Below are 17967 nucleotides of genomic sequence, written 5' to 3' on the forward strand. Positions count from 1 at the left end.
CGTAACCATCTTTGTACCAGCCATTAGGGTGGTTAGTCCTATGGCGGGAGGGTTTTACAGGCTCCCACAAGCTATACGAGGAAGGGGGGCCACCCACACCCACGGACACAAATATCCCACTGGATGTCAACCCAGAATTTAGAGCCGGAGCTCCGACTCCACTTGCCGGGACTGTCTGGAGCGGGTCTCGAAACCCTACCCCGTCTGGCCCAGCGGCAGGGATCCTACCGCTACACCAAAGGCCCACTCCGATTAGCAACGTGAAATGGCTGGAATGAGCACAATTCACAGCATTAAAAGAACTCACAATTGAACTGATGATGACCTCAGCAATCTCCTCAACGAGGTGGAGGCGCAGCGCCTGCTCATCATTGGTAATGAGAAGTCCAAGACGCCGCAAAAAGGACAGATGATAGCTTGGTCTTTCAAGTGGCAGCATAGGGCTCCAGTCACGGGGAGGGAAAAGGCGCAGGAAACGTATGGGTGTCACCTTTTGCGCGGAGTGGGCCTTTTGCGTAGCGGTAAGCATCCCCGCCGCTGGGCCAGAAGGAGTAGGGTTTCGAACCCCGCTCCAGACAGTCCCGGCAAGTGGAGTCGGAGCTCCAACTATAAATTCTGGGTGGACATCCAGCGGGATACTTGCGTCCGCAGGTGTGGGTGGCCCCCCCCCCTCAGATGGGTTGTGGGAGCCCGTAAAACCCTCACGCCATAGGACTAACCACCCTAATGGCTGGTATGAAGATGGTTATGGTCACGGAAGGAGCGTTAACGTGGCCAGAAATCCTTCCACCACTTCATACAGATCCCGAAAGGGAACAGTGTGAGGATAAGTACGACGGTGACCTCTTGCGCAATGCACCTCCTTGGACCCTCAGTCGCAGATGCGAGGGGGCAAATCGTGCAATTGTTAAATTTTTCATTTTATTGACATGTAAAATGTTGGCCCAGTAATTCCGTTCCAAACGCGTGAGTACGGTCGGGGTACTCACGCGTCTGGCCGGAGGAAATGCCGGTTTTCAGCATGCACAGCGCATGCGGGGAAAACCGGCATTTCCTGTCCTCTGAACGAAGGGGTTCAGAGGCAGAACGCGTGCGACTGCACAGGCAGCGCGTGCGCAGTAAAATTCGCCGGTTTCATTCATGCTTTCAGTGAGGTTAAGTCCTTACAACTTACACATGAAAAAAGCATGAGTACAGTTGCTCCAGAGGCTGCGGAGGAAGATATATTTTATCGTGGAGCTTCTGAAAGGCAATATTTTTGTTTGGGAAAGGGAGGAAAGTTATTTTAAGAAATGCTGAGGTAAGTTTTAAAGTTTATTTTTGTTTTTTAAAACGGGTTTTCAGTACTGTAGGTAGAAGGAGCAATTGTGGCTATGTGAATTGAATTTGCTGTGTTTATTAAATGTGAAAATGACTCCAACATTTTTAAGAAAGAAACTTTTCATCAGTAATATATTCTTTTAAGTAATTATGTATGTATGTCTGTATATATTCCTTTGCGTATATGTATGTATGTATATATTCCTTTACTTATGTGTATGAATGTATGTATTTAATTATGACTTTCAGAGAAAGTAACTTATTGGAAAATCATAATTAAATACATACATTCATACACATAAGTAAAGGAATATATACATACATATACGTAAAGGAATATATACGGACGTACATACATAATTACTTAAAAGAATATATTACTGATGAAAAGTTTCCTTCTTAAAAATGTTGGAAATGTTACATTACTCATTTTAGAATAGTCATTTTCACATTTAATAAACACAGCAAATTCAATTCACAGAGCCACAATTGCTCCTTCTACCTACAGTACTGAAAACCCGTTTAAAAAAAAAATTAAACTTTAAAACTTACCTCAGCATTTCTTAAAATAACTTTCCTCCCTTTCCCAAACAAAAATATTGCCTTTCAGAAGCTCCACGATAAAATATATCTTCCTCCGCAGCCTCTGGAGCAACTTTACACATGCTTTTTTCATGTGTAAGTTGTAAGGACTTAACCTCAGTGAATCCATGAATGAAATCGACGAAGTTCACTGCGCACGCGCTGCCTGTGCAGTCGCACGCGCTGTTCCTCTGAACCCCTTCGTTCAGAGGTGTAAGAGCCATGAAAGTTTAAAAAAATACTTTAAAATATTGGTTAAATAGCATAATACAGTTAATTTACCTGACTGACTTATTGTATTAAGAAACCCCCTATTTTCTTGCTCCAGTAGTATAGTCCGAGATACCCCCTTCATTCTTGCCACAATGGTACAGTCCTTAAGATCGTCACATAGCCAGCAGCCATTTTACAGTTTAAACTCCACGTGGCTGAAGGAGGCAGAAGTTGCGAGGGCTGGAGCAATACAGTTTTTGACCGTGTTCGTTTATACGTGTTTGCTTTGTAATTCTGTTCGTAAATTGTTATAGTAAACAGTTTAAAAGACAAAGCTACGTTTGGGAACGTTTTATTTCGACACGCGTCTACTCGTTGTTAAAGGCCCCACAGCTCAGTGGCTGCCTGTTTGGAAACTAAGAAGCGCCACTACATTAGTCAAAAACTAGCTCCCTAAGAAGGAAAGGACGGAATTGTCGGCGAACGTATACATGAATGGTCACGGAGCCAGACGACAATATAAGAAAGCGAAGGTACAGTGACTGTTACTTGCTTTGTTCATTCTATTGAGAAGCTAAATAAGAGCTGCGGGTAAAATGGCCGAGGCCTTACGGAGCCAGGAGCTTCCCCCAGCCAGAAGGATTGCTGGCCAAAAGAGGGAAATAAAGCTCACCCCAAAGGCAATGGAAGAGAAGTTACATAGAAGAATAGGTGCAAGGAGGGCTAAATTAGCTCAGATAACTGGAAAAATGAAGATAATTGATTGTCTCATGGAAGATAATGCTAATATTAAGAAAGCTGAAGACATAATGCATTACGATTTCTCCAAGCTGCATGAAGAATTTAATGTACTCAATGAAGATGTATTAGCACTTTTGTCTGAAGAAGAGGGAAAAGCCGATCAGCACAACTGGTTTGATCTTAAATCATCCAGCATTAAGGACTATGTCAAGGCCACAGAACAGTGGATGTTAAGGATTCGTCAAGATGCTGATACAGCAGAGAAAGATAAAGTTGACGATGAAGTCGGACCAGATGATAGCATTTCAGAGACTTCAGCCAGACTGAGCAAAAATCGAAAAGAAGGTAGTTCTGTTTCTGGACGCAGGTCAGTCGCTTCTACCACATGCTCGTCGCGACGCATGAGAGAGGAGGTTGAACGGGCGGCGTTGATGGCGCGCGCAGCATCTTTAGCGGAGAAGCAAGCTCTTGAACGGGAAGAGGCCCAACTGCAGGCCCAACTGCAGGCCCAACAGGCCCAACAGGCCCAAGTGCAGGCAAAGAAAGAACAGCTGGAGATAAAAACAGCTATTGCGGTCTCAGATGCCAGGTTGAGTGTGTATGAAGATTACGAAGGCTCACGGGACGGCGTGAGCGAATACTGCCAGTCAATGTTGTCACATAGAGTTGGATCCAGGGCACCTTCAAGAGTTACAAGAGAGTCCGAAGGCCATCTCCTGGCATTACAGCGTGGAAGAGTGGCCTCTCCACTAACAGGAGCACGTGATGCTACCCCAGACGTCAGACGGTCTAGACTAGACCCTGCTGATGACCACCAGAGGCCTGAAGACACGGAGAAGCCTATACCGAGTGATGCAACGTCAGAACGAAATTACAGAGATGCTTGTAAAACAACAGAATCTGTTTCGACTCCCTCAAAGAGACATACCAGTGTTCCAAGGCGACCCACTCAAGTATAAGCCCTTCATCAGATCCTTTGAACAAGCCATTGACTCCAAAACAGAGAGCAGCAGTGATAAGTTGTACTACCTGGGACAGTACACCAGTGGTAAACCACAAGACCTGGTCAGAAGCTGTGAACACATGAGACCGGACCGGGGATACATAGAAGCCAGGAAGTTGCTGCAGGAGCACTATGGTAACGAGCTGAAGATAGCCACTGCATATATTGAAAAGGCTACCAAGTGGCCACAGATCAGATCGGAGGACGGAGAGGCATTGAACGCATATGTTCTTTTCCTCATAGGATGTCGCAACACCATGGAGGATGTTGAATTCATGGAAGAGATGGACAATCCTACGACTATGCGAATCATCATCTCTAAGCTTCCTTACAGGATGAGAGAACAATGGAGAAGAACAGCCTTTGAGATAATGGAGAGACGGAAAAGTAGAGCCAGGTTTGCAGACTTAGTGAATTTCATAGACAAACAGGCTAAAATTGCTAGGGACCCATTGTTTGGAAACATCCAGGATGTCAGCCCGACTACTGATGGAAGAGTGAAAGCCAAGCCTGTTGAATCAAAGACTCTCAGGAAAGGTGGTTCCAGGGGAAGCAGCTTTGCAACTATCGTCACTCAGGCTGGGGAAGAAAGGTCTCAGAACTCATCTCCCAAAAAGAGCAGCACAGTGACGCCTGCTAATGCCTTTCAGAAGCCATGTTTATTCTGCCAGAAGAGTCATACATTGGATTTCTGCAGTGACATCAAAGCACAGCCACATAAGGACAGAATCGAATTCCTGAAGTACAATGGCCTATGTTTTGGATGTCTCTCTCAGGGGCACCTGAGTAGAAACTGTAAGCAAAGAACGACATGCAGAGAGTGCACTCGGAAACATCCCAGCCTGCTGCATATCCATAAAGAAGAACAAGTCTCTAAGAAGAGTGAAGAAAACAATACCGACGAGAAGGTTGTTTCAAGTGCTCTGGTGTCGCTAGAACCAGAGACTTGTGGATTCACTGGGGCCGGTGACAGTGATTGTATTCTTGCCATCGTACCAGTAAAGATCAAGTCTAAGAGGAGTGAGAAGTTCGTGGCGACTTACGCCTTCATGGATCCAGGTAGTTCAGCAACGTTCTGCACAGAATCACTCATGCGACAGCTGAACGTTAGAGGCAGAAGAACAGAAATCCTATTACGCACCATGGGTCATGAGAAGTCAATGCAAAGTTATATCCTGTCAGACCTAGAAGTGTGTGGACTTGAAGAGAAGGACTTCATAGACCTGCCTAATGTTTTCACACAGAGGGAGATTCCTGTTAGAATAGGGAACTTAGCCCTGCAGAAGGATGTGGATAGATGGCCTTACCTAGAAAAGGTGCGTCTCCCATACATTGAAGCAGAAATTGGCCTATTAATTGGAACCAATGCCTACAAAACTATGGAGCCATGGCAGGTGATAAACAGCAAGGATGACGGACCCTACGCCGTCAGGACAGCCCTTGGATGGGTAGTCAGTGGACCGTTAAGGAGAGATGATGGCAACAAGTCGAACAAGGAGGAACGACAAAATGTCACAGTTAATCGCATCTCTATCGCAAGCATTGAAGAGCTGTTGATACAGCAGTTCAACGCAGACTTTTCAGAACGCAGCTGCGAGGAAAAGACAGAGATGTCACAAGAAGACCATCAGTTCATGGATTTGATGACAAGGTCTACACAGTTCATCGATGGCCACTATCACATTGGTTTGCCACTGAGAAGACAGACCGCGAAGATGCCGAACAATCGCTGCATAGCAGAGCAACGCGCCATCAGTCTAAAGAGAAAGCTGAACAAGAACCCCGACTTTCACGAAGACTACAAAGGCTTCATGAGAAACATCATAGCGAAAGGCTATGCTGTAAAAGTGCCCGAGGAACAGTTGAACAGAGACGATGGAAGGGTCTGGTACATTCCTCATCACGGTGTGTATCACCCAAAGAAGAAAAAGATCCGTGTAGTGTTTGACTGCGCCGCCTCATTCAGAGGAACTTCACTGAACGACCAGCTGCTTCAAGGCCCTGATCTTACTAATACCCTCATTGGCGTCTTGACTAGGTTTAGACAAGAGCTCGTTGCCATGATGGCAGACATAGAATCAATGTTCTACCAAGTCAGAATCCCTGATGAAGATGCTGATCTCCTGCGTTTCCTTTGGTGGCCAGATGGCGACGTTAGTCAAGCGATGGTGGAATGTAGAATGGCTGTACACTTGTTCGGAGCCACATCATCTCCCAGCTGTGCAAGCTACGCTCTCAGAAAAACTGCAGAAGATGGCAAAGGCAAAGCACCATCAGAGGCTGTGGAGACAATCTTCAGAAACTTTTATGTCGATGACTGTCTGAAGTCCGTGTCAACAGAAGACGATGCCATCGCACTGTTAAGAGACCTTAGAACTCTGTGTTCGAATGGAGGATTCCATCTGACTAAGTGGATAAGCAACAGCGTTCTAGCGTCTATCCCAGAAAAGGAAAGAGCCACTGAAGTCAAAGATCTGGACCTGAGCCACGATGTACTTCCTATCGAGAGAGCTCTTGGTGTACAATGGTCCATCGAGTCAGACACGTTCAACTTCAGAATAATGGTGAACGAAAGACCATCCACAAGACGAGGGATTCTCTCCGTGGTCAGTTCCATCTACGACCCTCTTTGATTCCTGGCACCACTCATTCTGCCGGTGAAGCTGATGCTACGAGAGCTGTGTAGAGACAAGAGAGGATGGGATGAAGATATCCCAGAAGGTCAAGCTCAGAGATGGCTCAGATGGTTGACAGATTTGCAACAACTTTCTAGCTTCAACGTCAGTAGATGCATCAAGCCTGTGAGTTTTGGAGTTACAAAGACGGCTCAACTACATCATTTCTCGGACGCCAGTGAGGACGGCTATGGCACGGCTACTTACCTCTTGCTGACAAATCAACAGGGCCAGAAACATTGTGCCTTCCTCATGGGGAAATCCAGGGTGGCTCCGCTGAAGCAGGTCACCATCCCGAGACTGGAGTTGACGGCAGCGGTTGTTGCAGTTAAAGTTGACCAGGTGATGCGGAAAGAGTTACAGCTCCCACTAGAAGAATCTGTCTTCTGGACGGATAGCACGACGGTGCTGAAGTATATAGAGAATGAGAAGATACGCTTCAAGACCTTCGTAGCAAACAGAATCTCATCCATTAGAGAAGCTACACAACCATCTCAATGGAGGTATGTAAACACCTCATTAAACCCAGCAGATCAAGCCTCACGGGGATTGAAGGCTGAAAACTTCATGAGGAGTGAAACTTGGATACAAGGCCCAAGTTATCTGCTGGAAACAGAGAGACCATGGCCAGAAAGACCAGATATGCCAAGTCAGATTGCTGAAGACGACGTCGAAGTCAAGAGATCAGTCACAGTAAATCTCATAACTACGAAAGAGAACTTTGACACAGTGAACAAGCTTGTTAACCATTTCTCAGGATGGCACCAGTTGAGGAAAGCAGTTGCATGGTTTCTAAGGTTGAAAGAGTTGCTGCTACACCTGAGCGGTAAGAGAAAAGAGTACCGAGCCACTATCAGTCAGTCTGAAAGTAACCCTGATAAGCAGAGAATGCTTCTACAGTATATGCATCAGCACGAGACCACATTGGGTAAGAATTCATTGACCGTGGAGGATTTGGCCAAGGCTGAGAGGGAGATAGTTTGCTTCAGTCAAAGACAAAGATACCCAGAAGAAATCGAAGCTTTACAGCGAAATACTCCAATCAAGAAAGGTAGTCATATCTACAAGCTGGACCCTACACTGCAAGATGGAGTACTGAGGGTGGGAGGGAGACTAAACAAATCTGCTATGCCAGAGGAGGCCAAGCATCCTGCTATCCTTTCTAAGGACCTCCGGGTTGCTACTCTCATTCTTCAGCATATACACCAGAGTATTGGACACAGTGGGAGGAATCACGTGCTTGCGAAGCTAAGACAAAGATACTGGATTCCAGGAGCTAATTCTGTAATAAGAAAAATACTCTCTGAATGCATTGTTTGCAGACGATTACACGCTAGAGCTGGGGAGCAGAAAATGGCAGACCTGCCTGAAGACCGTTGTTACCAGACAAGCCCCCATTTACAAACGTAGGGGTGGACTATTTCGGGCCTTTCGAGGTAAAGCGAGGACGGAGCCTTGTCAAGAGATATGGTGTGCTTTTCACTTGTTTGACCATCAGAGCAGTTCATATTGAGGTGGCACACACGCTTGACACTGATTCCTGTATTAACGCCTTGCGGCGCTTTGTCTGTAGAAGAGGACAGGTGTCCATTATGCGTTCTGATAATGGCACTAATTTCGTTGGAGCGGAGAGAGAACTACGGGAAGCTATTGAAGGTTGGAATCAGCTTAAAATACAGGAAGCCATGATGCAAACAGGAATTAAGTGGATCTTCAATCCTCCGGCTGCATCCCACCATGGAGGTGTCTGGGAAAGACAGATACGCACCGTAAGAAAACTACTCAGTTCTGTACTGAAGCAGCAAGCGCTTGACGACGAGGGACTCCAAACCGTTCTGTGTGAGGTCGAAGCCATCATTAATGACCGACCGATAACTAAGACATCAGATGATCCCAATGACCTCGAAGCCCTGACTCCGAACCACCTGTTGTTGTTGAAAACACAGCCAGCCATGCCCCCGGGAGCCTTCAAAAAGGAAGATCTGTATGCCCGTCGGAAGTGGAGGCAAGTTCAGTATATGTCGGACCTTTTCTGGACCAGATGGACAAGAGAATACTTACCTCTGCTACAGGAGCGTCAAAAATGGTCCAAAATAAAGAGGAACTTCATTGTCGGAGACATTGTCTTAATCGTGGATGATTCAGCCCCTAGAAATTCTTGGTTGATGGGAAAAATAATTAAGACCATGCCAGACTCCAGAGGCGTCGTTCGTCGCGTTTGTTTGCAAACCAAGACCAGTACCCTGGAAAGACCGATCACAAAGCTCTGCCTGCTACAAGAAGCAGTGTGAAAAGTTCCTGAACGAAAAAAGTGGACACTTATATTGTAAATATGTTGAACTCATTAGTTTATGACTCTTAATGTTTGAGTAATTGATATGCTTCATGTGCCTAGTCAATTAGGGGCCGGAATGTAAGAGCCATGAAAGTTTAAGAAAATACTTTAAAATATTGGTTAAATAGCATAATACAGTTAATTTACCTGACTGACTTATTGTATTAAGAAACCCCCTATTTTCTTGCTCCAGTAGTATAGTCCGAGATACCCCCTTCATTCTTGCCACAATGGTACAGTCCTTAAGATCGTCACATAGCCAGCAGCGATTTTACAGTTTAAACTCCACGTGGCTGAAGGAGGCAGAAGTTGCGAGGGCTGGAGCAATACAGTTTTTGACCGTGTTCGTTTATACGTGTTTGCTTTGTAATTCTGTTCGTAAAGTGTTATAGTAAACAGTTTAAAAGACAAAGCTACGTTTGGGAACGTTTTATTTCGACACGCGTCTACTCGTTGTTAAAGGCCCCACAGCTCAGTGGCTGCCTGTTTGGAAACTAAGAAGCGCCACTAAAGAGGACAGGAAATGCCGGTTTTCCCCGCATGCGCTGTGCATGCTGAAAACCAGCATTTCCTCCGGCCAGACGCGTGAGTACTCCGACCGTACTCACGCGTTTGGAATGGAATTACTGGGCCAACGTTTCAGGTCGATGACCTTTCATCAGAACTGGAAAATGTTATAGATGTAACAGGTTTTAAGCAAGTACAGAGGCAGGGAAAGGGAAGATGGGAAGAAAGAACAAAAGGGAAGGCTGGAGAGATTGAATGATGAAAGGGATGATGGTGCAATGCAAAAGGAGGTGGTAATGGGACAAGTAAAGAAACAAAAGATGGGTCTAGAAGAGGTGTAAATGGGAATTGCTGAATCAGCACCTCTTGTCCGAAAAAACGGGGGCACAGGTTATGATCTGAAATTGATGAACTCAATGTTGAATCTGGAAGGTTGTAAAATGCCCAATCGAAAGATGAGGTGCTGTTCCTCGAGGATGTTGAGTCCGGAAGGCTGTTGCATAAATTCCAGTAATTCCCGCTGGCTATCGAATGATGTCTTCCAGTAATTCTCTCTGGATATCGAATGATGTATTCCAGTAATTCTCTCTGGATATCGAATGATGTATTCCAGTCATTCTCTCTGGATATCGAATGATGTATTCCAGTCATTCTCTCTGGATATCGAATGATGTATTCCAGTCATTCTCTCTGGATATCAAGTGATGTATTCCAGTCATTCTCTCTGGATATCAAGTGATATATCCCTGTAATTCTCGCTGGATATCGAGTGATATATTCCTGTAATTCTCTCTGGCTATCGCATGATGTATTCCAGTAATTCCCTCTGGCTATCGAATAATGTATTCCAGTCATTCTCTCTGGATATCGAATGATGTATTCCAGTCATTCTCTCTGGATATCGAATGATGTATTCCAGTCATTCTCTCTGGATATCAAGTGATATATCCCTGTAATTCTCGCTGGATATCGAGTGATATATTCCTGTAATTCTCTCTGGATATTGAATGATATATTCCTGTAATTCTCGCTGGATATCGAGTGATATATTCCTGTAATTCTCTCTGGATATTGAGTGATATATTCCTGTAATTCTCGCTGGATATCGAGTAATATATTCCTGTAATTCTCTCTGGATATCGAGTGATATATTCCTGTAATTCTCGCTGGATATTGAGTAATATAGTCCAGTAATTATCGAGTGATATAGTCCAGTAATTATCTCTGGATATCGAGTGATATATTCCTGTTTTCTACGTAGACTAACTGCCGACAGATCAGCTACGAAACCTTGACTTCAAATCAAATCCGAGAGATTAAGGCTCAAGTTTGCAGATACTTGGACGGAACGTTGGATGAAATTAGTGTGAGTGACTGAATGATTCAAATAATGTATATTCTGAGAAATAGACCAATCCCACATTCCTATTGGGGAGCCATGCTTCACTGCAGAACAGGTTGAAGATAGGGCTACTACACGAGTGCCGATTCTCCAACCCAAGCTCCCATCGAATGCAGCTCCTGCTGAGTTCAGTGAGTTTACCCTATTGGCCCAGAAATTCGGGTCGGAGGCTTCCCGCAGGTGCAAGCCCCCGACCTGCACTTACCTTGCGCGCCGGCCATTGAGCTGTGAGCCCCCGTGGAATTGCGATCCTGGGCCTCCTCCAACTGCCGGCGCGCAGTGCTTGCGTATCCCAGGGGCGCAGTTAGTTCGATGCATCCTCTGGGATTACGTGGGCCATGGAGAGCCAATGGTAGCAGGGAATGCTTCATTCATAAGTTTGACAGGAAGGGCTGTGAAACCTATAAATACTATCAGCCCCAAAACATCACTAAAACCTCAAATAATTTTTTTTTTTAAATCACATTTTTAAAATAAACTATAAATTACATGAAATAACTATTTTAAACAATAATTTAAATTTTTGAAAAAATTAATTACATTTTCTAACGGGGCTAAAAATAAACTTACTTTTCTTTAAAGTATTTAAAAATAATAAACCTGTGGAAAAATATTTTAATTTTAATTAATTCACCACTTACCTTGTTAAAAGCAGGCTTTTTACATGTCTAACTTCTGGAGACTCACCTTTCCGGAGAAACCTGGAAGAAAAACCTAAGTTCAATGCGCACGCGCAGCCTCTCCCGCGCACGCGTTCCACCTCTTAACCCCTTCTTTCAGGGGAACGGAAGTGCCGGTTTCCCGCGCATGCACGAAACCGGCACTTCCATTGGGCTTATGGGTGAGTACCCCGTGCGTACTCACCCGTGGAGACCCGAATTTCTGGGCCATTATGTGTTGTATATTGGACTCGTCCTGTCACAGTGGTAGCACTCTTGCCTCTGAGTCAGATGGTTGTGGGCTCAAGTCCTACTCCAGGGACTTGAGCACAAAATCTAGGCTAACAATCCAGTGCAGTACCGAGGGAGTGCTGCACTGTCAGAGGTGCCGTCTTTCAGATGAGACGTTAAACCAAGGCGTCGCCTCTCAGGTAGATGTAAAAGATCCCATGATACTACTGCGAAGAAAAGCAGAGCAATTTTCCCTGGTGTCTTGGCCAATATTTATCCCTCAACCATCACTAAAAACAGTTTATCTGGTCATTATCACATTGCTGTTTGTGGGACTTGCTGTGCTGGCTGCCGCGTTTCCCTACAACAGTGACAATGGCTGCACTATCTTTCAGAATTATTCTGGTTGCATCTCACAAGGATGGGTATAGATGGCTTGTAACATTCATCCAATTGTGTGCCCTGATAGACTTACACTGTCATAGGAACATTAGGAACAGGAGTAGGCCAGTTCAGCCCCTTGAGCCATCCAATTAGATCATAGCTGATCTGTACTTCAACTCCATTTCGCCGCCTTTGCACAATATCCCTTGATACCCTTGCCTAACAAAAATCTATCAATTTCATTCTTGAAAACGCTAATTGTCCTAGCAGCCACAGCCTTTTGGGGGAGAAAATTTCAGATTTCTACTTCCCTTTGTGTGGTCAGCTCTAATTTTAAGATTATGACCCCCCTCATTCGTCTTTCCCCTTCCAGAGGAAATAGTTTCTCTGCATCTACCCTATTGAATCCTTTTAACACCTCAATCAGATCACCCCTCAATTTTCTATACTCAAGGGAATACAAACTAAGTTTATACAACCTGTCCTCATAATCTAACCGCTTAAGCCACGATATCATTCTGATGAATCTGCACTGCAACCTCTCAAAGGCCAATACATCCTCACTGAGGAATGGTGCAAAACTGCTGAAGGCAGTATTTCAGATGGGGTCTGACCAAGATTCTATAAAACTGCAGCTTAACTTCCTCCCCTTTGTATTCCAGGAGTCGTTGACCGTGCTATCGGGTGGCACTTACTCACCAATAATCTGCTTACCAATGCTCAGTTGGGTTCCGGCAGGACCACTCAGCTCCAGACCTCATTACAGCCTTGGTCCAAACAAGGACAAAAGAGCTGAATTCAAGAGAAGTGAGAGTGACTGCCCTTGACATCAAGGTAGCATTTGACTGAGTGTGTCATCAAGGAGCCCTAGTAAAATTGCTCCTCCTCACTGCGAGCAGTCGAGGGGGAGCGGACCCAGCCAGAAACCGGAGCAGAGAGGAAAAAAATCCAGAAGTCCAAAAAAACAAGGTGTGACGTCACAGGACAGGAGGTAGGTGATTGGTTGGTGAGTATTAACTTTTTTTTCTCTCTAACCTAGGACAGTGGTTTAAACTAGGAGCGGGAAACTACAGAACACTGTATGAAATTTATAGCTTAACTAATTAATATAACTACAAATAATCATTGATTAAAGACTTTAACTAATTAAATAAATAAAATAAGTCTAGACTTATTTGGGAGGAGCCAGTGGAGCTGGGCGAGACCAGAGTTGGAGCAGAGTGAGAGAGGCAGCAATTCAACAGAGGCAGAATTCGAGAGTGATGTCAGAGTAGAAAAAGTGACGTCGGCACAAAGGAAGGAGCTGATTGGTGAGTAGCTGGTGAGTGTTTTTTGTTAAGTTTTAAGTTTATTTCTGCTAAGTTAGTTCGTAGTCTATTAAATAGAGGCATGGCAGGGCAGCTCAGTCCCGTGGAGTGCACATCCTGTGCCATGTGAGAAGTCCTGGACAACCACATGTGTGGGAAGTGTCGCCAGCTACAGCAATTCGAGCTCCGGGATTCGGAGGTTGAGCGGCGGCTGGAGTCGCTGCGGTGCATCCGCGAGGCTGAGAGTTATGTGGATAGCACCTTTCTAGAGGTGGTCACCCCGCAGCTTAAGAGTGGGCATGCAGAGAGGGAATGGGTGACCGCCAGACAGAGAGTGCAGCCACAGTCAAGTCCACGGCACCACAGGTGGCTCAGCTGCACTGGGGTGGGGGGGGGGAGAAAAAAGAGTGGAAGAGCAATAGTGCTGGGGATTTGATAGTTAGGGGAGCAGACGGGTGTTTCTGTGGCCGCAGACTTGACTCCAGGATGGTATGTTGCCTTCCTGGTGCCAGGGTCAAGGATGTCACTGAGCGGCTGCAGGACACTCTGAGGGGGGAGGGTGAACAGCCAGCGGTTGTTGTCCATATCGGTACCAACGACATAGGCAGAAAGAGGGATGAGGTCCTGCAGGCAGTGTTTAGGGAGCTAGGAGAGAGATTAAAAAACAGGATCTCAAATGTAGTAATCTCCGGATTACTCCCAGTGCCACGTGCTAGTGAGTACAGGAATAGGAGGATAGAATAAATGAATGCGTGGCTGGAGAGTTCGTGCAGGAGGGAGGGCTTTAGATTCCTGAGGCATTGGGACTGTTTCTGGGGAAGAGAGTCGGAATAAATGGGTCATTTTCGGGTTGGCAAACTGTAACTAGTGGGTTGCATTAGGGATCAGTGCTGGGGCCTCAACTATTTACAATCTATATTAATGACTTGGATGAAGGGACCGAGTATACTGTTGCCAAATTTACTAATGATACAAAGATAGGTGGGAAAGCAAGTTGTGAGGAGGACACAAAGAGTCTGCAAAGGGATATAGATAGGTTAAGTGAGTGGGCAAAAATTTGGCAGATGAAGTATAATGTGGGAAAATGTGAGGTTATCCACTTTGGTAGGAAGAATAAAAAAGCAAAATATTATTTAAATGGAGAGAGACTACAGAATGCTGCGGTACAGAGGGATCTGGGTGTCTTCGTACATGAAACACAAAAAGCTAGCATGCAGGTACAGCATTGGCCTTTATTACAAGGGGCATGGTGTATAAAAGTAGGGAAGTCTTGCTACAACTGTACAGAGCATTGGTGAGACCACATCTGGAGTACTGTGTACAGTTTTGGTCTCCTTATTTAAGGAAGGATATACTTGCATTGGAGGCAGTTCAGAGAAGGTTCATTAGGTTGATTTCTGAGTTGAAGGGGTTGTCTTATGAGGAAAGGATGAGCAGGTTGGGCCTATACTCATTGGAGTTTAGAAGAATGAGAGGTGATCTTATTGAAACATATAAAATTCTGAGGGGGCTTGACAGGGTAGATACAGGGAGGATGTTTCCCCTCGTGGGGGAATCTAGAACTAGGGGGCATCGTTTCAGAATAAGGGCTGCCCATTTAAAATGGAGATGAGGAGGAATTTCTTCTCTGAGGGTCGTGAATCTTTGGAATTCTCTACCCCAGAGAGCTGTGGAGGCTGAGTTGTTGAATATATTCAAGGCGGATATAGACATATTTTTGAAAAACAGGGGAATCAAGGGATATGGGGAGCGGGCAGGAAACTGGAGTTCAGGCCAAGATCAGGTCAGCCATGATCTTATTGAATGGCGGAGCAGGCTCGAGGGGCTGAATGACCTATTCCTGCTCCTATTTCTTAAGGTGGGACCTGTACAAGTCAGATGGGTTACATCTCAACAGAGCCGGGACCAATATTCTTGCGGAGAGATTTGATAGTGCTGTTGGCGAGGATTTAAACTAGCTTGTCAGGGGGGTGGGCACTAGCATATAGGAGTAGAAAAGAGGAATAAGGTGCATAAAAGGGTGATTGTGTTGGATAGTACTAGAGAAGATATTACAAGAGGTGGTAGTAGTACCATATTAGATAGGAGCAGACTAAGAAAGACTACGAAAAATTCAAAAATGGGTTTAGAAAGCATGTAGGTAAACACACAAAGTGTGGTGAATAAGGTTGGTGAGCTATAAGCGCAATTAGTCATGTGGCAATATGATGTTGTGGCAATAACAAAAACGTGGCTTAAAACCGTTGAGGACTGGGCACTTAATATTCAAGGGTACAAGGTGTTCAGAAAAGATAGGGAAGGGAAAAAGAGGTGGGGTGGCAGTGTTGATTAAGGGAGACATTGTAGTGTTGGAAAGGGAGGATGTTCTTGAGGGGACAAGGACAGAATCCATTTGGTTAGAGTTGAGGAGCCAAAAGGGTATGATCACGCTATTGCGGGTATTCTATAGGCCTCCAAATAGTGAGAGGGAGGTAGAGGAGCAAATCTGCAGGGAAATCACAGAGATATGCAAGAGCTATAGAGTGGTGATATTGGGGGACTTTAATTACCCAAATATCGATTGGGATAATGCTAGGATAAAGGGAAAGGAGGGGAAGGAATTTCTGAAATGTGTTCAGGAGAATTTCCTTGACCAATATGTTCTTGGCCCAACTGGGAGGGAGGCATTGCTGGATCTGGTGCTGAGGAATGAGGTGAGCCAGGTCGACCAAATGTCTATGGGAGAACACTTGGGTACGAGTGATCATCGTATCATAAGATTTAGATTAGCAATGGAGAGGAGCAAGGAACAATCTAGAGTGGAACTTCTAAACTAGAATAGGGTTAACTTCAATGGGATGCGAAAGGACCTAGCCAGGGTAAAATGGAACCAAAGACTGACAGGAAAAACTGTAATGGAACAATGGGTGATCTTTAAGGAGGAGATGTTCCAAGTACAGGCTAGGTACATTCCAACAAGAAGGAAGGGTAACGGAACCAAAGCAAGGGCTCCTTGGATGGCTAGGGAGATAGAGAAGATGCTGAAACAAAAAAAGAGGGTATATGATGCATGTCAGGTGAATTCTTCAAGGGAGAACCAGACCAAATACAATAAGTTGAGAGGGGATGTAAAGATGAAAATAAGATTGGCAAAGAGAGAATATGAGAGTAGAATGGCGGTTAACATAAAAGGGAACCCAAAAATCTTCTACTGGCATGTAAACAGTAAGTGGGTAGTAAGAGGCGGGATGGGGCCTATTAGAGACAAAGAAAGTCATATATGCTTAGAGGCGCAGGGCAAGGCTAGAATACTCGATGAGTACTTTGTATCGGTGTTTACTAAGGAGATGGATGCTGACAAAATATCGGCAGAAGTGGAAAAGGTAGAAGTAATGGAAGGGGTGAGAATTGATAGACAGGATGTACTAGAAAGGCTGGGTATGCTTAGAGTGGACAAGTCGCCTGGTCCAGATGGCTTGCATCCCAGGTTGCTAAGGGAATTGGGGGAGGAGATAGCGGAAGGGCTTGCCATAATTTTCCAATCTTCCCTAGATGCGGGGGAGATGCCTGAGGATTGGAAAGTGGCAAATGTGACACCATTGTTCAAGAAAGGGTGTAAGGACAATCCTAGTAACTACAGGCCGGTCAGTTTAATATCAGTGGTAGGTAAAGTTTTAGAAACAATAATCAAGGAAAAAATTAACGAGCACTTGGAGAGGTTTAAGCTAATTAAGGAGAGCCAACATGGATTTGTAAAAGGCAGATTGTGTTTGACTAATCTAATTGAATTTTTTGACGAAGTAACAGGGAGGATTGATGAAGGGAATGCAATGGATGTTGTCTACGTGGATTTTCGGAAGGAGTTTGACATATTACCACATAGAAGGCTGGTTAACAAAATTGAGGCTCATGGAATAGGTGGGTCAGTGGCAGCTTGGATAAGGAATTGGCTTAAGGACAGAAAACAGCAAGTTGTGGTAAATGGCTGTTTTTCAGACTGGAGGATGGTAGACAGTGGTGTTCCCCAATGGTCAGCGCTGGGACCACTGCTTTTTTTGATATATATACATGACCTGGATATTGGAATACAGAGTAGAATTTCTAAATTTGTCGATGACACCAAACTTGGGGGCGTGGCAAACAGTGATGATGATACCAATCGACTGCAACCGGACATAGAAAGGCTAGTAGAATGGGCAGACAAGTGGTAAATGGAATTTAATACAGAGAAGTGGGAGGTGATGCATTTTGGCAGAAAGAACAGGGAGAGGCAATATACACTTAACGGCACAGTTTTAAAGAGTGTGCAGGGACAGAGGGACCTGGGAGTTAATGTGCATAGGTCCCTGAAGGTGGCAGGACATATTGAGAGAATGGTTAACAAAACATATGATATCTTGGGCTTCATAAATAGAGGTATTGAGAACAAAAGTAGAGATGTTATGCTGAACCTTTATAAAGCGCTGGTTAGGCCACAACTGGAGCATTGCGTCCAGTTCTGGTCACTACACTTTGGGAAGGATGTGAAGGCCCTTGAGAGGGTGCAGAGGAGATTTACCAGAATGGTTCTGGGGATGGGGGATCTTAGCTACAAGGACAGGTTGGAGAAACTGGATTTGTTTTCATTAG

General features: G+C 45.0%; 1 protein-coding gene across 5 annotated transcripts in view; it reads left to right on the forward strand.

Moving 5' to 3' along the window:
• Positions 1–17967, forward strand: part of kif9 (kinesin family member 9) — a 191976-nt gene that overhangs the window by 68654 nt on the left and 105355 nt on the right. For 4 of the 5 annotated variants that reach the window (XM_085992553.1, XM_085992556.1, XM_085992554.1 and 1 more), the window contains one exon: positions 10638–10742. The exons of the other annotated variant lie outside the window; for it this stretch is intronic. In XM_085992553.1, coding sequence (XP_085848679.1) covers positions 10638–10742 — 105 coding nt within the window. The remainder of the gene's footprint in view (positions 1–10637; positions 10743–17967) is intronic. 5 annotated transcript variants of the gene reach the window in all.

This window comes from Somniosus microcephalus, chromosome 7 (assembly GCF_052327205.1).
Source record: "Somniosus microcephalus isolate GS21.2 chromosome 7, FLI_Smic_1.0, whole genome shotgun sequence".
Lineage (NCBI taxonomy): Eukaryota > Metazoa > Chordata > Chondrichthyes > Squaliformes > Somniosidae > Somniosus > Somniosus microcephalus.